This window comes from Pelodiscus sinensis, chromosome 7 (assembly GCF_052426305.1).
Source record: "Pelodiscus sinensis isolate ZL-2025 chromosome 7, ASM5242630v1, whole genome shotgun sequence".
Taxonomy (NCBI): domain Eukaryota; kingdom Metazoa; phylum Chordata; order Testudines; family Trionychidae; genus Pelodiscus; species Pelodiscus sinensis.
In genome coordinates this window covers 1,249,122-1,271,743 of record NC_143058.1, presented here as the reverse complement: position 1 = coordinate 1,271,743, position 22,622 = coordinate 1,249,122, and the positions used below count along the sequence as shown (strand labels likewise).

At 65.6% G+C, this 22,622-nt stretch overlaps 1 protein-coding gene across 1 annotated transcript in view; it reads left to right on the top strand.

Moving 5' to 3' along the window:
- The window catches only part of SPEG (striated muscle enriched protein kinase), a 132,940-nt gene that overhangs the window by 91,215 nt on the left and 19,103 nt on the right, over nucleotides 1-22,622 (top strand). The window contains exons 28-35 of the mRNA XM_089779589.1: nucleotides 4,555-4,597; nucleotides 5,561-5,629; nucleotides 5,832-8,010; nucleotides 9,760-9,906; nucleotides 10,356-10,472; nucleotides 13,129-13,296; nucleotides 13,484-13,606; nucleotides 17,327-17,491. Of these exons, the coding sequence (XP_089635715.1) occupies nucleotides 4,555-4,597; nucleotides 5,561-5,629; nucleotides 5,832-8,010; nucleotides 9,760-9,906; nucleotides 10,356-10,472; nucleotides 13,129-13,296; nucleotides 13,484-13,606; nucleotides 17,327-17,491 (3,011 nt within the window). The remainder of the gene's footprint in view (nucleotides 1-4,554; nucleotides 4,598-5,560; nucleotides 5,630-5,831; nucleotides 8,011-9,759; nucleotides 9,907-10,355; nucleotides 10,473-13,128; nucleotides 13,297-13,483; nucleotides 13,607-17,326; nucleotides 17,492-22,622) is intronic.

Here is a 22,622-nt window from a genome sequence, read left to right as displayed (position 1 = left end):
TTTGGGTCTCTGGGCCCCTACCCAGGTTCCCAGGACTCCCTTTTCCCTAGCCAGCCAAAAAACTAACTCCCATTCCCAGCCCCTGCTCACAGCCCCTCACGCCGCCCCGCCTCCTGCTTTCACATAAAAAAGAATCCAACACATCAGAAAAGGGCAGACAACTAAACAGTGACAAGCTTTTAAAGTGCTTGTACACCAGTACTAGAAGTCTAAAAACAAGATGGGTGAACTAGAGTGCCGTGTTAAAGGCGAAACAAAATACAGGACAATGTAGCACTTTAAAGACTAACAAGATGGCTTTATTAGATGATCTTTCGTGGGCCAGACCCATTTCCTCAGATCAAATAGTGGAAGAAAATAGTCACAACCATAGATACCAAGGGATACAATTAAAAAAATGAACACATATGAAAAGGACAAATCACATTGCAGAACAGATGGGGGATGCGGGGGGAGGGGCAGGGAGGGGAAGGTAAATGTCTGTGAGCTAATGGTATTAGAGGTGATAATTGGGGAAGCTATCTTTGTAATGGGTAAGATAGCTAGGGTCTTTGTTGAGACCCACGCATAGTGTCGAATTTTAGCATGAATGACAGTTCAGAGGATTCCCTTTCAAGTCAGATTTAAAAGGCTTCTGGAGCAGGATGCAGGTAATTAAGTCGTTGAGACAGTGTCCTTTCTGGTTGAAATGGCAAGAAACTGTTTTTTCTTTCTGATCCTGTCTTATGTCTGTTTTGTGGGCATTGATCCTTTGGCAAAGTGTCTGAGGCATTTGTCCAATGTACAAAGCAGACGGACACTTTCGGCACATGATAGCATAGATTATATTTCGGGATGCGCGGGAATATGTGTTCTGGATCTTATAACTCACTTGGTTAGGCCCAATAATGGTGTCAGCAGAATGAATATGTGGACAAAGCTGGCAACGGGGTTTGTTGCAAGGGAAGGTACCAGTGTTGGTATTAGTGTGGTATGTCCTGTGGTTGTCGGTAAGAATCATCTTGAGGTTAGGTGGTTGTCTATAGGAGACTATGGACAATGTCTATAGGCGACTGTGTTAAAGGAGGATACTGATATAACAGGCATCACAGAAACCTGGTGGAGTGAAGACAATCAATGGGGGACAATCATTCCGGGGTACAAAATATATCGGAAGGACAGAACTGGTCGTGCGGGTGGGAATAGTGACCATAATATAATAACATTGAACATCCCTGCGGTGGGAAGAACCCCTCAGCAGCCCAGCACTGTGGCATTAAGTTTCAGAAAGGGGAACTATGCAAAAATGAGGAGGTTAGTTAAATGAAAAGGTCCAGTGACTAAAGTAAAATCCCTGCAAGCTGCATGGACACTTTTCAAAGACCCCATAATAGAGTCCCAACTTAAATGTACACCCCAAATTAAGAAACACAGTTGACGAACTAAAAAAGAGCCACCGTGGCTTAACCACCATGTAAAAGGAGAGAGAGATAAAAAGGCATCTTTTAAAAAGTGGAAGTCCAATCCTAGTGAGGTAAATAGGAACATAAACACTGTCAAATGACGTGTAAAAATGTAATAAGAAAAGCCAAAAAGGAGTTTGAGGAACAGCTAACCAAACACTCCAAAGGAAATAGCAAAATGGTTTTTAAGTCCATCAGAAGCAGGAAGCCGGCTAAACAACCAGTGGGGCCCTTGGATGATCGAGACACAAAAGGACACGTAAAGACGATAAAGTCATTGCAGAGAAACTAAATGAATTCTTTGCTTCAGTCTTCACGGCTGAGGCTGTTGGGGAGATTCCCAAACCTGACCCGTCCTTTGTAGGTGGCTAATCTGAGGACTTGTCCCAGATTGAAGGGTCATTAAAAGAGATTTTGGAATGAATTGATAAACGTAATGGTAACAGGTAACCGGGACCGGACGGCATTCACCCAAGAGTTCTGAAAGAACTCCAGTGGGAAATTGCAGGACTATTAAGTGTGGGGTTTTGTTGGGACCCCCCCAATCCTGCACCCCGTCTCCAGGAAGATGAGACCCCGCCAGCCAGTAGAACAGGGGGGTTTTTTGCTTCTCCAGGATACAGCCCAGCACAGACGTGATGTGGACATAAGGCATCAGGGGCTGGTAGCCCTAGACCCCTTGGGGTGGGGGTACCCAGGCCCCTGAACTCCCTGCTCTCTGTTTAGTCTCTTCTCTTTATGGTTTTCCAGCCAAAAACTGCCCAGCTCCCAGGCCCTGCCTCCCAGCCAGGTGTTCGTCCGCCTCCTTCCTTTGTGTCTCCCCCTGGAAAATGCCTTGTTATCTGCTCGGGCTGGGACTGGGTGTCCGGGCCAATCCACACCTGGGTGAGTCAGTGGGAATCTCACATCACACTGCAGGGAGACCCCAGGCTGCAGAGCAGACAGCCCCCACTACATCGCAGTTGTAACCTATCCTTAAATTGGCTTCTGTACCCAATGGCTGGAAGACAGTTAATGGAACACCAATATTTAAAACGGGCTCTAGAGGCGATCCCGGCAATTACAGACCAGTAAGTCTAATGTCAGTACCGGGCAAATTAGTCGAAACAATAGTAAAGAATAAAATTGTGAAGCATGTAGAAGAACATAATTTGTTGGGCAAAAGTCAGCATGGTTTCTGTAAAGGGAAATCCTGTCTTACTAATCTGTTAGAGTTCTTTGAAGGGGTTAACAAACATGCGGACAAGGGGGATCCAGTAGATGTAGTATACTTGGATTTCCAGAAAGCCTTTGACAAGGTCCCTCGCCAACGGCTCTTGTGTAAATTCCATGGCCATGGGAGAAGAGGGAAGGTCCTTTCATGGATTGAGAACTGGTTAAAAGACAGGAAACAAAGGGTAGGAATAAATGGTAAATTTTCAGAATGGAGAGAGGTAACTAGTGGTGTCCCCCAAGGGTCAGTCCTGGGACCAATCCTATTCAACTTATTCATAAATGATCTGGAGAAAGGGGTAAGCAGTGAGGTGGTAAAGTTTGCAGATGATACTAAACTGCTCAGGGTAGTTAAGACCAAATTAGACTGTGAAGAGCTTCAAAAAGATCTCACCGAACTGAGTGATTGGGCAACAAAATGGCAAATGAAATGTAATGTGGATAAGTGTAAAGTAATGCACATCGGGAAAAATAACCCCAACTATACGTACAGTATGATGGGGGCTAATTTAGATACAACTAATCAGGAAAGGGATCTTGGCGTTATCATGGAGAGTTCTCTGAAGACGTCCATGCAGTGTGCAGCAGCGGTCAGAAAAGCAAACAGGATGTTCAGAATCATTAAAAGGGGATAGAGAATAAGACGGAGAATATCTTATTGCCTCTCTATAAATCCCTGGTACGCCCACATCTTGAATAGTGCGTACAGACGTGGTCGCCTCCTCTCAAACAAGATACACTGGCATTAGAAAGGTACAGAGAAGGGCAACTAAAATGCTGAGGGGTTTGGACGGGTCCCATATGAGGAGAGATTAAGAGATGGGGACTTTTCAGCTTGGAAAAGAGGAGACTGAGGGGGGGTAGGATAGAGGTCTATAAAGTCATAACTGGTATGTAAAAAGTGAATAAACAAAAGTGATTTACTTGTTCCCATAATATAAGAACTAGGGGCCACCAAATGAAATTAATTGAGCAGCAGGTTTAAAACAAATAAAAGGAAATTCTTCATCACACAGCGCATAGTCAACCTGTGGAACTCCTTGCCAGAGGAGGTTGTGAAGGCCAGGACTAGAACAGGGTTTAAAAGAGAACTAGATACATTCATGGAGGTTCAGTCCATTAATGGCTATTAGCCAGGATGGGTAAGGAATGGTGTCCCTGGCCTCTGTCTGTCAGAGGGTGGAGATGGATGCAGGAGAGAGATCGCTTGATCATTCCCTGTTCGGTTCACTCCCTCTGGGGCCCTGGCATTGGCCGCTGTGGGCAGACAGGATCCTGGGACGGGCCTTTGCTCTGACCCCGTCTGGCCGCTCTGATGTTCTATTCTTATGTTTGTTCAGATTCCCCAGCAAAGTGTCACCTGCCTGATTCTTCCTCCTAGCTCAAGTGTGAGTCCAGCCTGGGCCATTCCCCTCTGGACCTCCCCAGAGACCCATCCCCCGCTGGGCACCCGTCACCCGACCCTGCACCCCCATCTGCAGCCAGACATGACTGTCAGCCAGCCAGGGCCTGGGCAGGATCCCACACCCAGACCCCCGTCTTAGGGTGACCTGACCCCCTTGGGGAGATGAGGCCATCTTGTGGGTCTGGAGCAAGCCCCATGCCTGGGCTGAGCCGCTCACCTGAGCATGCCCCCCCGTGCCAGTCCCGCACCCCACTGTTTGACAGAAGTGGCCATTTCTTTGGCTGGCAAGAGCAAGTGGAGCAAAAACCTCACTGTGGCCCCCGCTCCCGGGGCGGTGGGAACACGGCTGCGAGCAGGGACCAGCCAGCCACACCCAGCTCACTCAGATGCCTGCGGCGCAAGAGGGGAAACTGAGGCACACACTGAGGCCCTTCCCACTTCCCCCGCGCCCAGCCCTGGCAGCTTGGCTCTGACCAAGGCCCTGCCCTCTTGCAGGAGACCCAACGCGGAGCAGACGCTGCAGCACCCCTGGTTCAAGGTGAGGGGCTGGCTGTGCCGCCTCAGGCAGAGGTTTCACTTGGGCGGGGGGGGGGGGCAGCAGGGGTGGGTGTGAGGCAGGAGGGAATGGGGTGTCCTGGGCAGGGAAGTGGCCCAGCTGGGGGATGGTGGCTGGGGGGGGAGTGGCCCAGCAGGGGGGCGATGGCTGGGGGGGAGTGGCCCGGCAGGGGGGCGATGGCAGGGGGGAGTGGCCTGGCTGGGAGGGAGTGGCCCGGCAGGGGGGCGATGGTGGGAGAGGGTGGCCGGGGAGGGAGTGGCCCGGCAGGGGGGCGATGGCAGGGGGGAGTGGCCTGGCTGGGAGGGAGTGGCCGGGGGGGGGAGTGGCCCGGCAGGGGGGCGATGGCAGGGGGGAGTGGCCTGGCTGGGAGGGAGTGGCCGGGGGGAGTGGCCCGGCAGGGGGGTGATGGCAGGGGGGAGTGGCCCGGCAGGGGGGTGATGGCGGGAGGGGAGTGGCCCGGCTGGGAGGGGGTGGCCGGGGAGGGAGTGGCCCGGCAGGGGGGTGATGGTGGGAGGGGAGTGGCCTGGCTGGGAGGGAGTGGCCGGGGGGGAGTGGCCCGGCAGGGGGGTGATGGTGGGAGGGGAGTGGCCTGGCTGGGAGGGAGTGGCCGGGGGGGGAGTGGCCCGGCAGGGGGGTGATGGTGGGAGGGGAGTGGCCTGGCTGGGAGGGAGTGGCCGGGGAGGGAGTGGCCCGGCAGGGGGGCGATGGCAGGGGGGAGTGGCCTGGATGGGAGGGAGTGGCCGGGGGGGGAGTGGCCCGGCAGGGGGGCGATGGCAGGGAGGAGTGGCCTGGCTGGGAGGGAGTGGCCGGGGGGGGGAGTGGCCCGGCAGGGGGGTGATGGTGGGAGGGGAGTGGCCTGGCTGGGAGGGAGTGGCCGGGGGGAGTGGCCCGGCGGGTGGGGGGAGGCACGAGGCACCCCTGGACGCCCCTCTCTTCTCTCGGCAGACCCTGGCCAAGGGGAAGTCCATCGGCACGGACCACCTGAAGCTCTTCCTCTCCCGAAGGAAGTGGCAGGTGGGCGGCCGGGCGGAGGGGGCTGGGCACGGACGGGCGGAGGGGGAGCGTGCGGGTGACACCCCCGGCCCCTCCACAATCCCCCTCAGTTCCACCTAGGGGGCTCCCCCGGCTCCCTGCCCCCGCTTCCCTCATGGAGCTGCCCCAACCCCATGGCTCCCAGCAGGGGCCTCGCCCCTGACGTGCCCTGTGCTCCCTGCAGCGCTCGCAGATCAGCTACAAAGGCAGCCTGGTGCTGAGAGCCATCCCGGAGCTGCTGGGGGACGCGTCCAGCCACCTCTCCATCGCCGTGCCCCGGCACCGCAAGGACTCGCCCGCCCTCTCCTCCTCCTCCGACTCGGAGGAGCTGGACGAGCTGCCCGCCCTGCCCATGCCCGGCCAGCTGGAGTTCTCCGGCTCCCGCGTCTCCCTCAACGAGCTCCCCACGGAGGACGAGCCGCTGGGCCCGGGCGAGGGGGCGCTGGAGCAGGCAGCGCCCATGGAGTGGCAGGCGGAGGGCTCCGGCGAGGGCAGCCCGGGGAGCAGGCAGAAGGTGGCTGGGCCGCGGAAGAGGCCCACGGAGGCGGAGGGGCCTGGCTCCTCGGACGAGGACTCCGCCGAGGCCCGCCCGCGGGCCCAGTGCCCCAGGAAGGCGCTGAGGAAGGCCTCCAGCCTGGAGTCCCCACCCGGGCGGCGGGGGGAGCTGCAGCGGGGCAGCTCCGCGGACAGCGCCCTCCTGCCGAGCCTGCTGGCGCCGGAGGGGGAGGAGGGCCCCCCAGCGCTGAAGAAGGCGGCGTCCATGGAGCTGCCGCGCCGGAGCCCCAGCCCGGGGGCTGCCCAGCACCGGCAGGCCGAGGAGCAGCGCGCCCAGCACCGCCTGCGGGGCAGCCCCGTGCAGGGCAAAGTCAGCGGCCTGCGGGGGCCGCTCCTGGAGACCCTGGCGGGGGGGCCCGAGAAGAAGCTGCTGCGGGCCCCCCGGCAGGCCACGCAGCCGTCCCCGGGGAGCAGGCTGGTGCGGGCGGCCTCCAGCGAGGCGGCCCCGCAGCACCCGCCCCCGGAGCCGCGCCCACTGCAGAAGAGCAGCTCCTTCAGCCAGGGGGACGTGGAGCCGGTGCTGGTGCACCGCCGCTCGGGCGCCCCACTGGAGATCCCCGTGGCTCACCTGCAGGCCCAGCGGCTCAAGGAGTCCCCGTCACTCTCCGCCCTGACAGAGTCGCGGCCTCAAACTCCGCAGGAGAGATCCCCCAAGCCGCTCAGCCCCGCCCCGCCGGAGCCAGGGGCGCCCGAGGCCTCCCCGGAGCAGGAGCACGTGCCAGAGGAGCAGGCCAAGCCCGGAGGCAGCTCTGCAGCAGTGGGCAAGAAGCCACCGGCTGAGAGGCCTCCCGAAAAGATTCAGCCCCGCCCCGCGGCTGCCAGAACTGCCCCGATCCCCACGGAGGCCAGGCCCTCCTTGTCGGAGCCCACAGCACCGCAGCCGCCTGCCCTGGGCGCTGGAGCCCACAGGCCCTCCTCCTACGCCCAGGTCATACAGTCTATCCAGCTCCCCGCAGCGCCTGCACAGCCCCTCCCAGCCCCCCCAGAGCCACGTCCCACGGCCCCCCCAGAGCCACGTCCCACGGCCCCCCCAGAGCCACGCCCCACGGCCCCCCCAGAGCCACGCCCCACGGCCCGCCCAGCCCACGCCGCTCAGGTGCCTGCGAAGGAGGCCGCAGCCCCGCGCGCCAGCGCCCCCCCGGCCATCCAGGACATCGACTCGGAGGAGGTGTTCGAGGCCAAGTTCAAGCGGAGCCGGGAGTCGTCCCTCAGCCGGGGCCTGAAGCGCCTCAGCGGGGCCCGCTCCGAGGAGCGTCCCCGGGCCAGCCCCCTCGTGCGGGAGGAGGGGATGTACCGGCCCAGCCCGGCCGGGGCCCCGCTGGCCCTCTCCAGGGGCCCGGGCCAGAGGGCCCAGTCGGTGCAGGACCTGCACACGCCGGAGGAGGCTGGCTTCATCCGCCGGCTGTCCCAGCGCCTGTGGCGCACGCCGCCCAGCGAGCGCAGGAAGCCCAAGGAGGAGGAGGCCAGCCGGCGTCTCTCCTGGGACAAGCGGGACGCGGGCAGCCTGGGGTCGGAGCCCGGCCCGGAGCCCGGCGAGTCGCCCGTCATGGCCATGCGGAGGAAGATCAGCTCCACCATGGAGCGCGTCTCCCAGCGGCTCCGCAGCCCCTCGGACGGCCGGGGCGAGGCCGAGGGGCCCGGGAAGCGGAGCCCGCTGCTGGCCCTGCTGCGGAGGACCAGCTCAGAGGGGGAGAACCTGCGCCGCGTGGGCATCCCGCAGAACCAGCTGGCGGCCCAGTCGGCCATGGCGCCCTCCACCGAGTCCTTCCAGTCGGAGAGCAGCGCCCACTCCGAGGCCTCCGCCGCAGGTAAGCAGGGGCCCGGGGACGAGCCTGCTGGCAGCCGGCCCTACCCACGGCCGGCCCGGGGCAACGCGGAGTGTGGCCAGCGTGTTCCCTGTGCCCCCCAGCCCCCCCTTACACTGGGGAGAGGTAATAACCCATCCCCCCCCTCAGACACCCCAGTGCTCCCTGTGCCCCCCAGCTCCCCCTTACACAGGGGAGAGGTGATAACCCATCCCCCACCTCCCCTCAGACACCCCAGTGCTCCCTGTGCCCCCCAGCCCCCCCTTACACTGGGGAGAGGTAATAACCCATCCCCCACCTCCCCTCAGACACCCCAGTGCTCCCTGTGCCCCCCAGCCCCCCCTTACACTGGGGAGATGTGATAACCCATCCCCCACCTCCCCTCACACACCCCAGTGCTCCCTGTGCCCCCCAGCCCCCCCTTACACTGGGGAGAGGTTATAACCCATCCCCCACCTCCCCTCACACACCCCAGTGCTCCCTGTGCCCCCCAGCCCCCCCTTACACTGGGGAGAGGTTATAACCCATCCCCCACCTCCCCTCACACACCCCAGTGCTCCCTGTGCCCCCCAGCCCCCCCTTACACTGGGGAGATGTGATAACCCATCCCCCACCTCCCCTCACACACCCCAGTGCTCCCTGTGCCCCACAGCCCCCCTTACACTGGGGAGAGGTTATAACCCATCCCCCACCTCCCCTCACACACCCCAGTGCTCCCTGTGCCCCCCAGCCCCCCCTTACACTGGGGAGATGTGATAACCCATCCCCCACCTCCCCTCACACACCCCAGTGCTCCCTGTGCCCCCCAACCCTCCCTTACACTGGGGAGAGGTTATAACCCATCCCCCCACCTCCCCTCAGACACCCCAGTGCTCCCCAGCCCCCCCTTACACTGGGGAGAGGTGATAACCCATCCCCCACCTCCCCTCAGAGACCCCAGTGCTCCCTGTGCCCCCCAGCCCCCCTTACACAGGGGAGAGGTTATAACCCATCCCCCCACCTCCCCTCAGACACCCCAGTGCTCCCTGTGCCCCCCAGCCCCCCCTTACACTGGGGAGAGGTTATAACCCATCCCCCACCTCCCCTCAGACACCCCAGTGTTCCCTGTGTCCCCCCCTTACATTCAGACAGACCCAGCCCAGCACACGCTTTCGTCTGTGTGACGGCGCGTCGGGGCCCCCCACCCTGCCCCCCCCGCAGCCAGAGGGGACTCTGAGCCGGGCCGTGGAGTCGAAGGTTCATCGTTCTCACAGACACGGTGCAGCGCGGGCCCCACGTTGCCACTGGAGCCAGGGCAGAGCCTCGTCCTCTGGGGGGGGGGGGGTTCCCAGGCCCCTGGAACCCTCCCCCCATCTGGACTAGTCTGCTCCCTTCATGCTTCCCCCGCCCAGCCCGCCCCGACCCCCAGCAACTGGTCCCTCAGCCCCCAGGCGGCCCCGCCCCTCGCTTCGTTCAGGTCCCACCCCCTAGCCGGGTGTCAGGCGGCTGGGCTGTGCCTACGTGCCCCCCTCAGGGACCACCCTGGGACCCGCACCCCCCCAGAGTCTCTGCAGGCCAGGCGGGGCACCCCCAGCACACAGGGCAACCAGTGACTGGCCAGCCAGAGGGGACCAGGGCCCCCAGAGCGCTCAGAGCACACCCCACTGCCTCACCGCCCCTCGGCCTCCCGTGGCCCCTTAGCCCCCCCCCCCCCCCCCCGCGGGTGCAGCCCTGCTCTTCCGGCTGCCACTGGGCCCCCATGTCGTGCTGCAGGCGAGGGGCCGCGCCGCTCCCGCTGGGACCGCTGGGGCCTGGCCCGCCCCCGGAAGGACACGGTGGCCTCGCAGCCCAGCATGACGGCCAGCCTGCTGCAGGAGGACGGCGCCGTCGTGGGCCGGCCGTACTTGCGCCACGAGTCGGGTAGGTCTGGCCCCGCCACGCCCCGAGTCCTAGGCAGCCAGCAGGGCAGCATATTGGATATCCATGGGGATGTGGGGTCAGGGGCCGGCAGCTGAGCAGGGGAGGGGGACAGGTCTTGGCTCAGTGTGGGGGGAGCAGGGTCAGGGCTGAGTGGGGGGGCAGGCAGACGGCCGGGGAGCCCAGGGGGGCCATGCATGGGCCAGGCAGCGGTAGCGGGGTTCAGAGGGCACTGCCCCCAGAGATCCATGGGACCAAGGCAGCAAGCTCCGCACTGGCTCCTTGCACCAACCCCCCACCCCACCCCCCCGGCAGCTCTGGCGGGTCATGCTGCCGGCCTGCCTGGGCTGAGCCAGTGCCCATGGGCCCAGCCCCCCACTGCTTCTGGGCCTGGGCTCACTGGGGGGCTTTGCAGTGCGACCTGATGCCCGACACCTCCTCTGCCCTTCCAGACTTCCCCCCGGTTTTCCACCTCAAGCTGAAGGACCAGGTGCTGCTGGAGGGGGACCCAGCAACCCTGCTCTGCCTGCCAGCTGCCAGCCCGCCCCCCCAGATCCTCTGGACGAAGGGTAGGTCTGGGTCCGGATGTGGGAATGGCCGGGGCTGGGGGGCTGTGGCCGTGGGGCTGGGGGCGCAGTGTGGGGCCTGGCCCGGGGCTCAATGCCTGCAGACTGGTGTGGGGCAGGCCGTGGGTTGAGGCGCGGTGCCCAGGGGCCCCACGTTGCGGCAGGGGCACGTGAGGGTGAGCTGGGTGCCTGTGCATGGCGCTGCAAAGGTGTGACGGGCCGGGCCGGGTCTGGGCACCGCTCAGGGTGAATTGCTCAAAACCAGGCTCCTTGCAGCCCAGACGGGAGACCTTCCCAAACAGGCCACACACCAGTCGCACCGAGCGCTTCACCTGCCAGTCCGGCCGGCAGGAACCTCACGAGCAAAACCCCCCAGACCCCCCAGCTCTCCCCGTGCCCCAGTCAGCCCCGGGCCTAACACAGGTGGGGTTATAGGACCCGATCTCATCTCCCCGAACGGGTCCTCCTGGTCCCAAAGAACCGGCCCCAGATCCCCAGTCAGTTCACACCCTGGATCTTCCCCACAAGACGTCACACACACGCGAGTAGCACACCCAGAGCCCGTATCCGTAACCCCGCCCAGACGTCACACACACACGTTGCACACCCAGAGCCCGTATCCGTAACCCCGCCCAGACGTCACACACACACGTTGCACACCCAGAGCCCGTATCCGTAACCCCGCCCAGACGTCACACACACACGTTGCACACCCAGAGCCCGTATCCGTAACCCCGCACAGACGTCACACACACGCGAGTAGCACACCCAGAGCCCGTATCCGTAACCCCGCCCAGGCGTCACACACACGCGAGTAGCACACCCAGAGCCCGTATCCGTAACCCCGCACAGACGTCACACACGCGAGTAGCACACCCAGAGCCCGTATCCGTAACCCCGCACAGACGTCACACACACACACGCGAGTAGCACACCCAGAGCCCGTATCCGTAACCCCGCACAGACGTCACACACACACACGCGAGTAGCACACCCAGAGCCCGTATCCGTAACCCCGCACAGACGTCACACACGCGCGAGTAGCACACCCAGAGCCCGTATCCGTAACCCCGCCCACACGTCACACACACGCGAGTAGCACACCCAGAGCCCGTATCCGTAACCCCGCCCACACGTCACACACGCGAGTAGCACACCCAGAGCCCGTATCCGTAACCCCGCCCAGACGTCACACACACGCGAGTAGCACACCCAGAGCCCGTATCCGTAACCCCGCACAGCCGTCACACACGCGTAGCACACCCAGAGCCCGTATCCGTAACCCCGCACAGATGTCACACACGCGAGTAGCGCACCCAGAGCCCGTATCCGTAACCCCGCCCAGACGTCACACATACGCGAGTAGCACACCCAGAGCCCGTATCCGTGACCCCGCACAGACGTCACACACACACACACGTGAATAGCACACCCAGAGCCCGTATCCGTAACCCCGCCCAGACGTCACACACACACACGCGAGTAGCACACCCAGAGCCTGTATCCGTAACCCCGCCCAGACGTCACACACACACACGCGAGTAGCACACCCAGAGCCCGTATCCGTAACCCCGCCCAGACGTCACACACACACACGCGAGTAGCACACGCAGAGCCCGTATCCGTAACCCCGCACAGACGTCACACGCACACGAGTAGCACACCCAGAGCCCCTATCCGTAACCCCGCACAGACGTCACACACGCGAGTAGCACACCCAGAGCCCGTATCCGTAACCCCGCCCAGACGTCACACACACACGTTGCACACTCAGAGCCCGTATCCGTAACCCCGCACAGACGTCACACACACACGTTGCACACTCAGAGCCCGTATCCGTAACCCCGCCCAGACGTCACACACACACGTTGCACACCCAGAGCCCGTTTCCGTAACCCCGCACAGACGTGTCACACACACACGTTGCACACCCAGAGCCCGTATCCGTAACCCCGCACAGACGTCACACACACACGTTGCACACTCAGAGCCCGTATCCGTAACCCCGCACAGACGTCACACACACACGTTGCACACCCAGAGCCCGTTTCCGTAACCCCGCACAGACGTGTCACACACACACGTTGCACACCCAGAGCCAGTAGGACACAATCTTTCCTGAGACCCCCTCACCTGGCCCGTGTAGGGACGTTGCGGAATCCCCCCCCCTGCGTGGGCGCAGCAGGGATCTGAGTGCTCCCCTAAAATCCAGTGTGACAGGAGGGGGGAGGGGCGGCGCCGGATGCGCCTCCCGCCCGCCAGGGCTGTGCTCCGGCGTGAGAAGCTGCAGCGCGGCGGCCGGGGGGGCTCCAGGAAGGGCCCTGGGCAGGAGCAAGGGGGGTCTTGCTGGGCGCCTGCCAGTGCCCGAGCAGTCGGGCATCAGACGAGGCCCCCGCCAGGTAACAAACAGCCAGGCCCGGGGGACGTCGGGCAGCAGGGCAGGGCCAGGCACAGGCAGTCCCGGCAGAACTGGGCGAGGGCCTGCCGGGTGCACGGGGCCCTGAGGGGCCAGCGCCTGCCAGGGCTCTCATGGCCCCGTGGAGGCTGCTGGGAGCCAGGCTGCCCGGCTGCAGCCGCTGAGCATGGTGGCCCCACTCTGGCGCCGAGCCAGGGCCTTGCTCCAGGAGCGGCCCAGCCAGCCCCGCTCCTCCCTCCGCAGACAAGCAGGCGCTGGTGTCGCACGCGGCCGTGAACATTGTCTCGTGTAAAGATGGCCGCCAGCTGCTCTCCATCCCCAAGACGTGCAAGAAGGACGCCGGCCTGTACGAGTGCACGGCCGCCAACGCCCTGGGCACCGCCACCAGCTCGTGCACTCTGGCTGTAGCACGTAAGGGCCTGGGTGCGGGAGGGGGTCGGCTGCCCCCCAAGGATGGGGGTCTGGCTGGGGCCTGTGTGCCCCGGGGCGGCGGTGCCAGCCGGGCGGAGCCCGTGAGCCTTGGCCAGAGCTAGCCAGGCACCGCTGCCCTGTTCTCCAGTGCGGCCTGCCCCTGACTCCGGGCCGCGCTCTCTGCCAGGCCTGCCAGGGAAGCCGGGCACCCCGGAGATCCCCCAGAAGTACAGGAACACGGTGCTGGTGCTGTGGAAGCCTGCGGACAGCCGTGCGCCTTGCACCTACAGCCTGGAGTGCAAACTGAACGGTACGGCCCCGCGCCCGCCCGCTCTGCTCAGGGCCGCCGGCCTCGGCTCCCGCCACCGCTCAGCCCGGGTACCGGCCAACGTGGCCCTCCCAGGGCTGGGCTGGCGACCGGCAGCTCCTCCTGCAAGCGCAGGCATCGCTCCGGCCCGGGGCCCGCCTGGCCGCTGCCAGTGGCACCCTGAGCTGGGCCCCCCGCCTGTGTCGGGGACACGCTGGGGCCTGGTACCCTGAGCTGGGCCCCCCGCCTGTGTCGGGGACACGCTGGGGCCTGGCACCCTGAGCTGGGCCCCCCGCCTGTGTCGGGGACACGCTGGGGCCTGGTACCCTGAGCTGGGCCCCCCGCCTGTGTCTGGGACGCGCTGGGGCCTGGCACCCTGAGCTGGGCCCCCCGCCTGTGTCGGGGACACGCTGGGGCCTGGCACCCCGAGCTGGGTCCCCCACCTGTGTCGGGGACATGCTGGGGCCTGGTACCCTGAGCTGGGCCCCCCGCCTGTGTCTGGGACGCGCTGGGGCCTGGCACCCCGAGCTGGGCCCCCCGCCTGTGTCGGGGACACGCTGGGGCCTGGCACCCTGAGCTGGGCCCCCCGCCTGTGTCGGGGACACGCTGGGGCCTGGCACCCTGAGCTGAGCCCCCTGCCCGTGTCTGGGACACGCTGGGGCCTGGCACCCCGAGCTGGGCCCCCCACCTGTGTCTGGGACACGCTGGGGCCTGGCACCACGAGCTGGGCCCCCCACCTGTGTCGGGGACACGCTGGGGCCTGGCACCCCGAGCTGGGCCCCCCATCTGTGTCGGGGACACGCTGGGGCCTGGCACCCCGAGCTGGGCCCCCCGCCCGTGTCTGGGACACGCTGGGGCCTGGCACCCCGAGCTGGGCCCCCCACCCGTGTCTGGGACGCGCTGGGGCCTGGCACCCTGAGCTGGGCCCCCCGCCTGTGTCTGGGACGCGCTGGGCCTGGCACCCTGAGCTGGGCCCCCCGCCCGTGTCTGGGACGCGCTGGGGCCTGGCACCCCGAGCTGGGCCCCCCGCCTGTGTCTGGGACGCGCTGGGGCCTGGCACCCTGAGCTGGGCCCCCCGCCTGTGTCGGGGACGCGCTGGGGCCTGGCACCCCGAGCTGGGCCCCCCGCCTGTGTCGGGGACACGCTGGGGCCTGGCACCCCGAGCTGGGCCCCCCGCCCGTGTCTGGGACGCGCTGGGCCTGGCACCCTGAGCTGGGCCCCCCGCCTGTGTCGGGGACACGCTGGGGCCTGGCACCCTGAGCTGGGCCCCCCGCCTGTGTCGGGGACACGCTGGGGCCTGGCACCCTGAGCTGGGCCCCCCGCCTGTGTCGGGGACACGCTGGGGCCTGGCACCCCGAGCTGGGCCCCCCGCCTGTGTCGGGGACACGCTGGGGCCTGGCACCCCGAGCTGGGCCCCCCGCCCGTGTCGGGGACGCGCTGGGCCTGGCACCCCGAGCTGGGCCCCCCACCCATGTCTGGGACGCGCTGGGGCCTGGCACCCCGAGCTGGGCCCCCCGCCTGTGTCGGGGACACGCTGGGGCCTGGCACCCTGAGCTGGGCCCCCCGCCCGTGTCTGGGACGCGCTGGGCCTGGCACCCTGAGCTGGGCCCCCCGCCTGTGTCGGGGACACGCTGGGGCCTGGCACCCTGAGCTGGGCCCCCCGCCTGTGTCGGGGACACGCTGGGGCCTGGCACCCTGAGCTGGGCCCCCCGCCTGTGTCTGGGACGCGCTGGGCCTGGCACCCTGAGCTGGGCCCCCCGCCTGTGTCGGGGACACGCTGGGGCCTGGCATCCCGAGCTGGGCCCCCCACCTGTGTCGGGGACACGCTGGGGCCTGGCACCCTGAGCTGGGCCCCCCGCCTGTGTCGGGGACACGCTGGGGCCTGGCAACCTGAGCTGGGCCCCCCATCTGTGTCGGGGACGCGCTGGGGCCTGGCACCCTGAGCTGGGCCCCCCGCCTGTGTCGGGGACACGCTGGGGCCTGGCACCCCGAGCTGGGCCCCCCACCTGTGTCTGGGACACGCTGGGGCCTGGCACCCTGAGCTGGGCCCCCCACCTGTGTCTGGGACGCGCTGGGCCTGGTACCCTGAGCTGGGCCCCCCGCCTGTGTCGGGGACACGCTGGGGCCTGGCACCCCGAGCTGGGCCCCCCGCCTGTGTCGGGGACGCGCTGGGGCCTGGCACCCTGAGCTGGGCCCCCCGCCTGTGTCTGGGACGCGCTGGGGCCTGGCACCCTGAGCTGGGCCCCCCGCCTGTGTCTGGGACGCGCTGGGCCTGGCACCCTGAGCTGGGCCCCCCGCCTGTGTCGGGGACACGCTGGGGCCTGGCATCCCGAGCTGGGCCCCCCACCTGTGTCGGGGACACGCTGGGGCCTGGCACCCTGAGCTGGGCCCCCCGCCTGTGTCGGGGACACGCTGGGGCCTGGCAACCTGAGCTGGGCCCCCCATCTGTGTCGGGGACGCGCTGGGGCCTGGCACCCTGAGCTGGGCCCCCCGCCTGTGTCGGGGACACGCTGGGGCCTGGCACCCCGAGCTGGGCCCCCCACCTGTGTCTGGGACACGCTGGGGCCTGGCACCCTGAGCTGGGCCCCCCACCTGTGTCTGGGACGCGCTGGGCCTGGTACCCTGAGCTGGGCCCCCCGCCTGTGTCGGGGACACGCTGGGGCCTGGCACCCCGAGCTGGGCCCCCCGCCTGTGTCGGGGACGCGCTGGGGCCTGGCACCCTGAGCTGGGCCCCCCGCCTGTGTCTGGGACGCGCTGGGGCCTGGCACCCCGAGCTGGGCCCCCCGCCCGTGTCTGGGACGCGCTGGGGCCTGGCACCCTGAGCTGGGCCCCCCGCCTGTGTCGGGGACGCGCTGGGGCCTGGCACCCCGAGCTGGGCCCCCCGCCTGTGTCGGGGACACGCTGGGGCCTGGCACCCTGAGCTGGGCCCCCCGCCCGTGTCTGGGACGCGCTGGGCCTGGCACCCTGAGCTGGGCCCCCCGCCCGTGTCTGGGACGCGCTGGGCCTGGCACCCTGAGCTGGGCCCCCCGCCCGTGTCTGGGACGCGCTGGGCCTGGCACCCCGAGCTGGGTTCCTGAGCAGGCTAAGCCGAGCGGGAGGCGCCAGGTCACTGCACGAAGCCCCAGGCTGACGCTGCGCCTGAGCACTGGGCTCTGGCCACTTCCTGGGGTCGGGCCATGAAAGCAGCCCCTGGGGGGCAGGGCCGGCCCACAGCATTTTGGCACCTCAGGCGGGAGCTCAAATGACCCCCCAGGCCCCTTGCTTGGGCCAGATCTTTGAAAGGTCTCGATTCTCTGGGTCCTAGCATCCCCCCCCCCATCTGACACCTGAGGTGGCTGCCTCAGTTTGCCTTATGGTAAGGCCAGCCCTGTGCATGAGCGTGGGGCCCCCAGAGCGGGGTGCCGGGAGCGTGGGGCCCCCAGAAGGGTGGGGCCTCCAGAGCGGGGAGCGGGGTGCTGGGAGCGTGGGGCCCCCGGAGCGGGGTGCCGGGAGCGTGGGGCCCCCAAAGCCGGGAGCGGGGTGCTGCCCCCCAGAGCACCCAGAGCCCTTCGCCAGCCCCAGGCCTGCAGGGATGGGGCGTGTGGCTGGCGTCAGGACCCTCCTCGGGCCCCAGGCTGCCCGGGCCCCCTCCCTGCAGATCCCAGCAGGGTGGCCTCCCACCGGAGCCCGTGAGCCCCGTGGGGTGGTGCCCGGCCGGGTGCTGACGGCTGCACGTCCCTGCAGGGGCCCCCGCGTGGAAGAACATCAGCTCGGGCATCGCCGACTGCTACTTCAACGTGACGGAGCTGCCCACCGGGGGCACGGCCCGGTTCCGCGTGGCCTGCGTCAACAAGGCCGGCCAGGGGCCCTACAGCTCCGCCTCGCCGGCCGTGGCCATCGAGGCAGACGGTGAGCCGGCTCGGGGGCATGAGGGGCCCTGTCCCAGCCCCAGCCTGGCACAAGCTCGTCCCTCGTGCCCTGGGGCCAGGGTGGGCGTGGCAGGGTGGGGCCAAGGCCATGGGGCACTGGGCCCCTTCCAGCTTCGGCTGGCTCCGGCCCGCTGGAGCTCTCACACCAAAGGGGGCGTGTGCCCCCCCGCTCCTGGCTATTTGTAGACACCCCCCCCCAGCCAGGTGAGTGGGGTGGAGGAGGGGGGAATTGGGCTCCGGCTAATCCAGATCCCTGCTCCCACGTTGACGAACCGACCCGGGGTCCCCTGCACGATGTCTTAGCTCAGGGTGTGACGCCGCGTCGGGGCCCCCCATCCTGCCCCCCCCCCCGCAGCCAGAGGGGACTCTGAGCCGGGCCGTGGAGTCGAAGGTTCATCGTTCTCAGAGACACGGCGCGGCGCGGGCCCCACAGTGCCACTGGAGCCAGGGCAGAGCCTCGTCCTCTGCGGGGGGGGGGGGGGTTCCCAGGCCCCTGGACCCTCCCGTCTGGACTAGTCTGCTCCCTTCATGCTTCCCCCGCCCAGCCCACCCCGACACCCAGCAACTGGTCCCTCAGCCCCCAGGCGGCCCCGCCCCTCGCTTCGTTCAGGTCCCACCCCCTAGTCGGGTGTCAGGCGGCTGGGCCGTGCCTACGTGCCCCCCTCAGGGACCACCCTGGGACCGGCACCCCCCCAGAGTCTCTGCAGGCCAGGCGGGGCACCCCCAGCACACAGGGCAACCAGTGACTGGCCAGCCAGAGGGGACCAGGGCCCCCAGAGTGGACAGGCCTCCACTACATCCCCTCTCTCCCCCCTCCGAGGGTCTGTCTACACTACCCCCCTAGTTCGAACTAGCGGGTAATGTATGCATACCGAACTTGCTAACGAAGCCCGGGATTTGAATTTCCCGGGCTTCATTAGCATAAAGCCGGCGCCGCCATTTTTAAAAGCCGGCTAGTGCGAACCCTGTACCGCGCGGCTACACGCGGCTACACGCGGCACGGGCTAGATAGTTCGGATTAGGCTTCTAATCCAAACTATCTGTACGCCTCGTGGATACAGATGGTTCGGATTAGGAAGCCTAATCCGAACTGTCTAGCCCGTGCCCCGTGTAGCCGCGCGGCACGGGGTTCGCACTAGCCGGCTTTTAAAAATGGCGGCGCCGGCTTTATGCTAATGAAGCCCGGGAAATTCAAATCCCAGGCTTCATTAGCAAGTTCGGTATGCATACATTACCCCGCTAGTTCGAACTAGGGGGGTAGTGTAGACAGACCCCGAGAGAGAGCTGAGCAGGGTCCCTCCGCCTGTGACCTGGGGAAGTTCGAGCCCCCTGCCAGGTAAAGCTGCCACGGTGACATTGGCGCCCCCCTTGGCTTGGGCCGGCCATGACGCTGCCCTGCAAGAGCCGGCTCCCCCCTGTTCGGCTGCTGCATGGCTTTGGGGGGGCCGGCAGGGGCCCACTCTCTGCGGTCGGACCCGCCCTTCCACTTCCCTGGGGCTCTGCCCGGGGTTTCTCTGGGCGGGCCCGTGAGCCCAGCGAGCCTTTCCCGGAAAGCCAGGGCGTCCCCCACCCCCGACGCTCCGTCCAGGCAGGTCTCCCCCTCCCGTAACTCTCTCAGCAAGCCCAGGGGCCCTTCCCCTCTGCACCCTGGCTCTGTCGGGAGAGCCTGGCAGACCCTCGGGGAGCCTCCCTGTGCAGACAGCAGGGGGGCAGGGACTCGCCCCAGTCCTGTGGGTGCTGGTGCATAAAGGCCTCCAGCATCCGCTTCAGGGTCCCCTGGAACCTCCCCACCAGCCCGCTGGGCCGGGCGCCCTACGCTGGGGTCCAGGTGAGCCGGGCCCCGTGCGTCCCCCACAAGCACCGGAGCGGGGCCGACATGAAGCTGGATCCCTGCTTTGTGAGGACTCCTGGGGGAACCCCCATGCTGAAAAGGGCCAGCAGCGTCTGCCACCGTGTCTGCTCGCTAGAGGGCAGAGCCACGGCCCCGGGGCAGCGGGTGGCCGTATCCACGGCTCCCAGGGTGTATTTGTTCCCCGGCCCGGTCGCCCTGCTGAAGGGTCCCACTAGATCTATCACCACCCTCTGGAAAGGCTCCTCTGTGATGGGCAGGGGCCTCAAAGCAGCTTCCTCCCATCTTGGGCCTTCCCCACCCCTGGCAGGAGTCGCAGGCCTGGCAGTGCCTCTGCACGGCCGCAAATACCCCCGGCCAGGGGAAGTGTTGGAGCAGCCGCAGCCACGTGCACCGGATCCCCTGGGGAGATATTTCTGGGGAACCATCAGCTGCTGCTGGACCCCCCACATCCCCACCTGCCCTGGGGGAGCCATTCCCAGTACAGGAATCCCCTCCCCCATCGGACTCTCTCCTGGCACCCTGTCCCCGGGGCTGAGCTGCACGGAGGCCAGCCTGGTCCCGCAGCCTCTGCAAGGGGAGGTCTGCCTGCACCTCAGCCTGGAATTCCGCAGCTGGGGCAGGGACCTGTTCTCCCCCCTGCCTGGATCCGGGGCTCCAGTCCACTGGGGTGGGGCCTGCGCCCCCTGCAGGGAGCCCTCCCCTGGGTCAGGGTCACCAGCCTCTCGCTGGCTCTGGCTCCGGGTGGTGACTAGAGCCCTGTGGGGTCCGTCTGGCCACTCCTCTAGGTCACCCCCCATCAGCACCTCTGTGGGCAAGTGCCGGTGACCCCCACTTCCTTGGGGCCCTCCTTGGCCCCCCATTTCAGATGCACCCGGGCTATGGGCACCTTGAACGGGTCCCGTCTGTGCCTCTCAGGGTCAGCCGAGTGTCGGGCACCATGTGGTCTGGGGCCACGACCTCGGTCCGGGCCAGCGTCACCTCCGCCCCGTGTCCCAGTAGCCCATCACCTCCCTGCCATCCACCTGCAGGGGCACGAGGCTCTCGCTACGCAGGGGCCACCCTGCCCCCACCCGGTACACGGAGAGACCCGCCTCTGGAGCGTCAGATCTCTGGGAGGCCTTGGCCTGGGCCACCTCCCCCCCCTTTGAGCTGAGGTTTGTCTGCTGGCCCCTGTCTCTGGGGGGCCTGCCCTTCCCCCAGCCCCAGCCAGTTAACCCGGGAAAGTCCCCGTTCCTGGGACCCGTCCTGGTGCCGGGGGCACTGAGCCCTCCCGTGGCCTCTCTGACCGCAGCGACGGCAGGTTAGGTCCTGCGGGCCCCTGCGGGCCGGCTCCACCCAGGCCCTGGCTGTGTCTCTGGGGCGCAGACGGCTGGTCCTTGTCTCTTGGGCTTAAACTGCAGCAAGGGAGGTTTAGGTTGGACATTAGGAAAAAGTTCCTACCTGTCAGGGTGGTTAAACACTGGAATAAATTGCCCAGGGAGGTTGTGGAATCTCCATCTCTGGGGATATTTAAGAGCAGGTTAGATAAATGTCTATCAGGGATGGTCTAGACAGTATTTGGTCCTGCCGTGAGGGCAGGGGGCTGGACTCGATGACTCTTGAGGTCCCTTCCCGTCCTAGTGGTCTATGAGTCTAGGACTCACTTCGTAGTTGACTCTCTCCGTCGCTCAGCCGAGATCCGGTCTCTGCGCGATTCCCTCTCTCTCCGTCGCTCAGCCGAGATCCGGTCTCTGCGCGATTCCCTTTCTCTCCGTCGCTCAGCCGAGATCCGGTCTCTGCGCGATTCCCTTTCTCTCCGTCGCTCAGCCGAGATCCGGTCTCTGCGCGATTCCCTCTCTCTCCGTCGCTCAGCCGAGATCCGGTCTCTGCGCGATTCCCTTTCTCTCCGTCGCTCAGCCGAGATCCGGTCTCTGCGCGATTCCCTCTCTCTCCGTCGCTCAGCCGAGATCCGGTCTCTGCGCGATTCCCTCTCTCTCCGTCGCTCAGCCGAGATCCGGTCTCTGCGCGATTCCCTCTCTCTCCGTCGCTCAGCCGAGATCCGGTCTCTGCGCGATTCCCTCTCTCTCCGTCGCTCAGCCGAGATCCGGTCTCTGCACGATTCCCTTTCTCTCCGTCGCTCAGCCGAGATCCGGTCTCTGCGCGATTCCCTCTCTCTCCGTCGCTCAGCCGAGATCCGGTCTCTGCGCGATTCCCTTTCTCTCCGTCGCTCAGCCGAGATCCGGTCTCTGCGCGATTCCCTCTCTCTCCGTCGCTCAGCCGAGATCCGGTCTCTGCGCGATTCCCTCTCTCTCCGTCGCTCAGCCGAGATCCGGTCTCTGCGCGATTCCCTCTCTCTCCGTCGCTCAGCCGAGATCCGGTCTCTGCGCGATTCCCTTTCTCTCCGTCGCTCAGCCGAGATCCGGTCTCTGCGCGATTCCCTCTCTCTCCGTCGCTCAGCCGAGATCCGGTCTCTGCGCGATTCCCTCTCTCTCCGTCGCTCAGCCGAGATCCGGTCTCTGCGCGATTCCCTTTCTCTCCGTCGCTCAGCCGAGATCCGGTCTCTGCGCGATTCCCTCTCTCTCCGTCGCTCAGCCGAGATCCGGTCTCTGCGCGATTCCCTCTCTCTCCGTCGCTCAGCCGAGATCCGGTCTCTGTGCGGTTCCCTCTCTCTCCGTCGCTCAGCCGAGATCCGGTCTCTGTGTGATTCCCTTTCTCTCCGGGACTCCCGTTCACACCTGGACCGGCTCTCCGTGAACTCGTCCGCCAGCCTCCCGGCCTCCTGGGGTTCCTCTGGCTTCCGGTCCTTGAGCCACAGCCTCAGGCTGGGTGGACACATTTCATAGAACTGTTCCAGCATCATCAGCTTAAGCAGGTCCTCTGTGGACTGGGCTGTGACAGACCGGGCCGTGTCTGGGCACAGCTTAGGGCGTCCGCTCAGGGCGAATTGCTCAAATCCGGGGTTCCTTACAGCCCCCGACTGGCGACCTCTCCACACAGGCCACAAACCAGTCTCACAGAGCGCTTCAGCAGCCTGCCTGAAGCCTCCCGAGCAAAACCCCTCCGACACCCCAGCAATATCCGTGCCCCAGATGGCCCCGGGCCTCATACACAGGTGGGAGGTCCTAGCACCCAATCCCACCTACCCCGAACAAGTTCTGTCCGGTTCCAAGAAACCAGCCACAGATCCCTGGTCAATTTACCCTCTGGACCTTACCCACAAATCACGCTGGGCCAATCCTTTAGAATCTATATCTAAAGGTTTATTATCACAAGAAAGAAA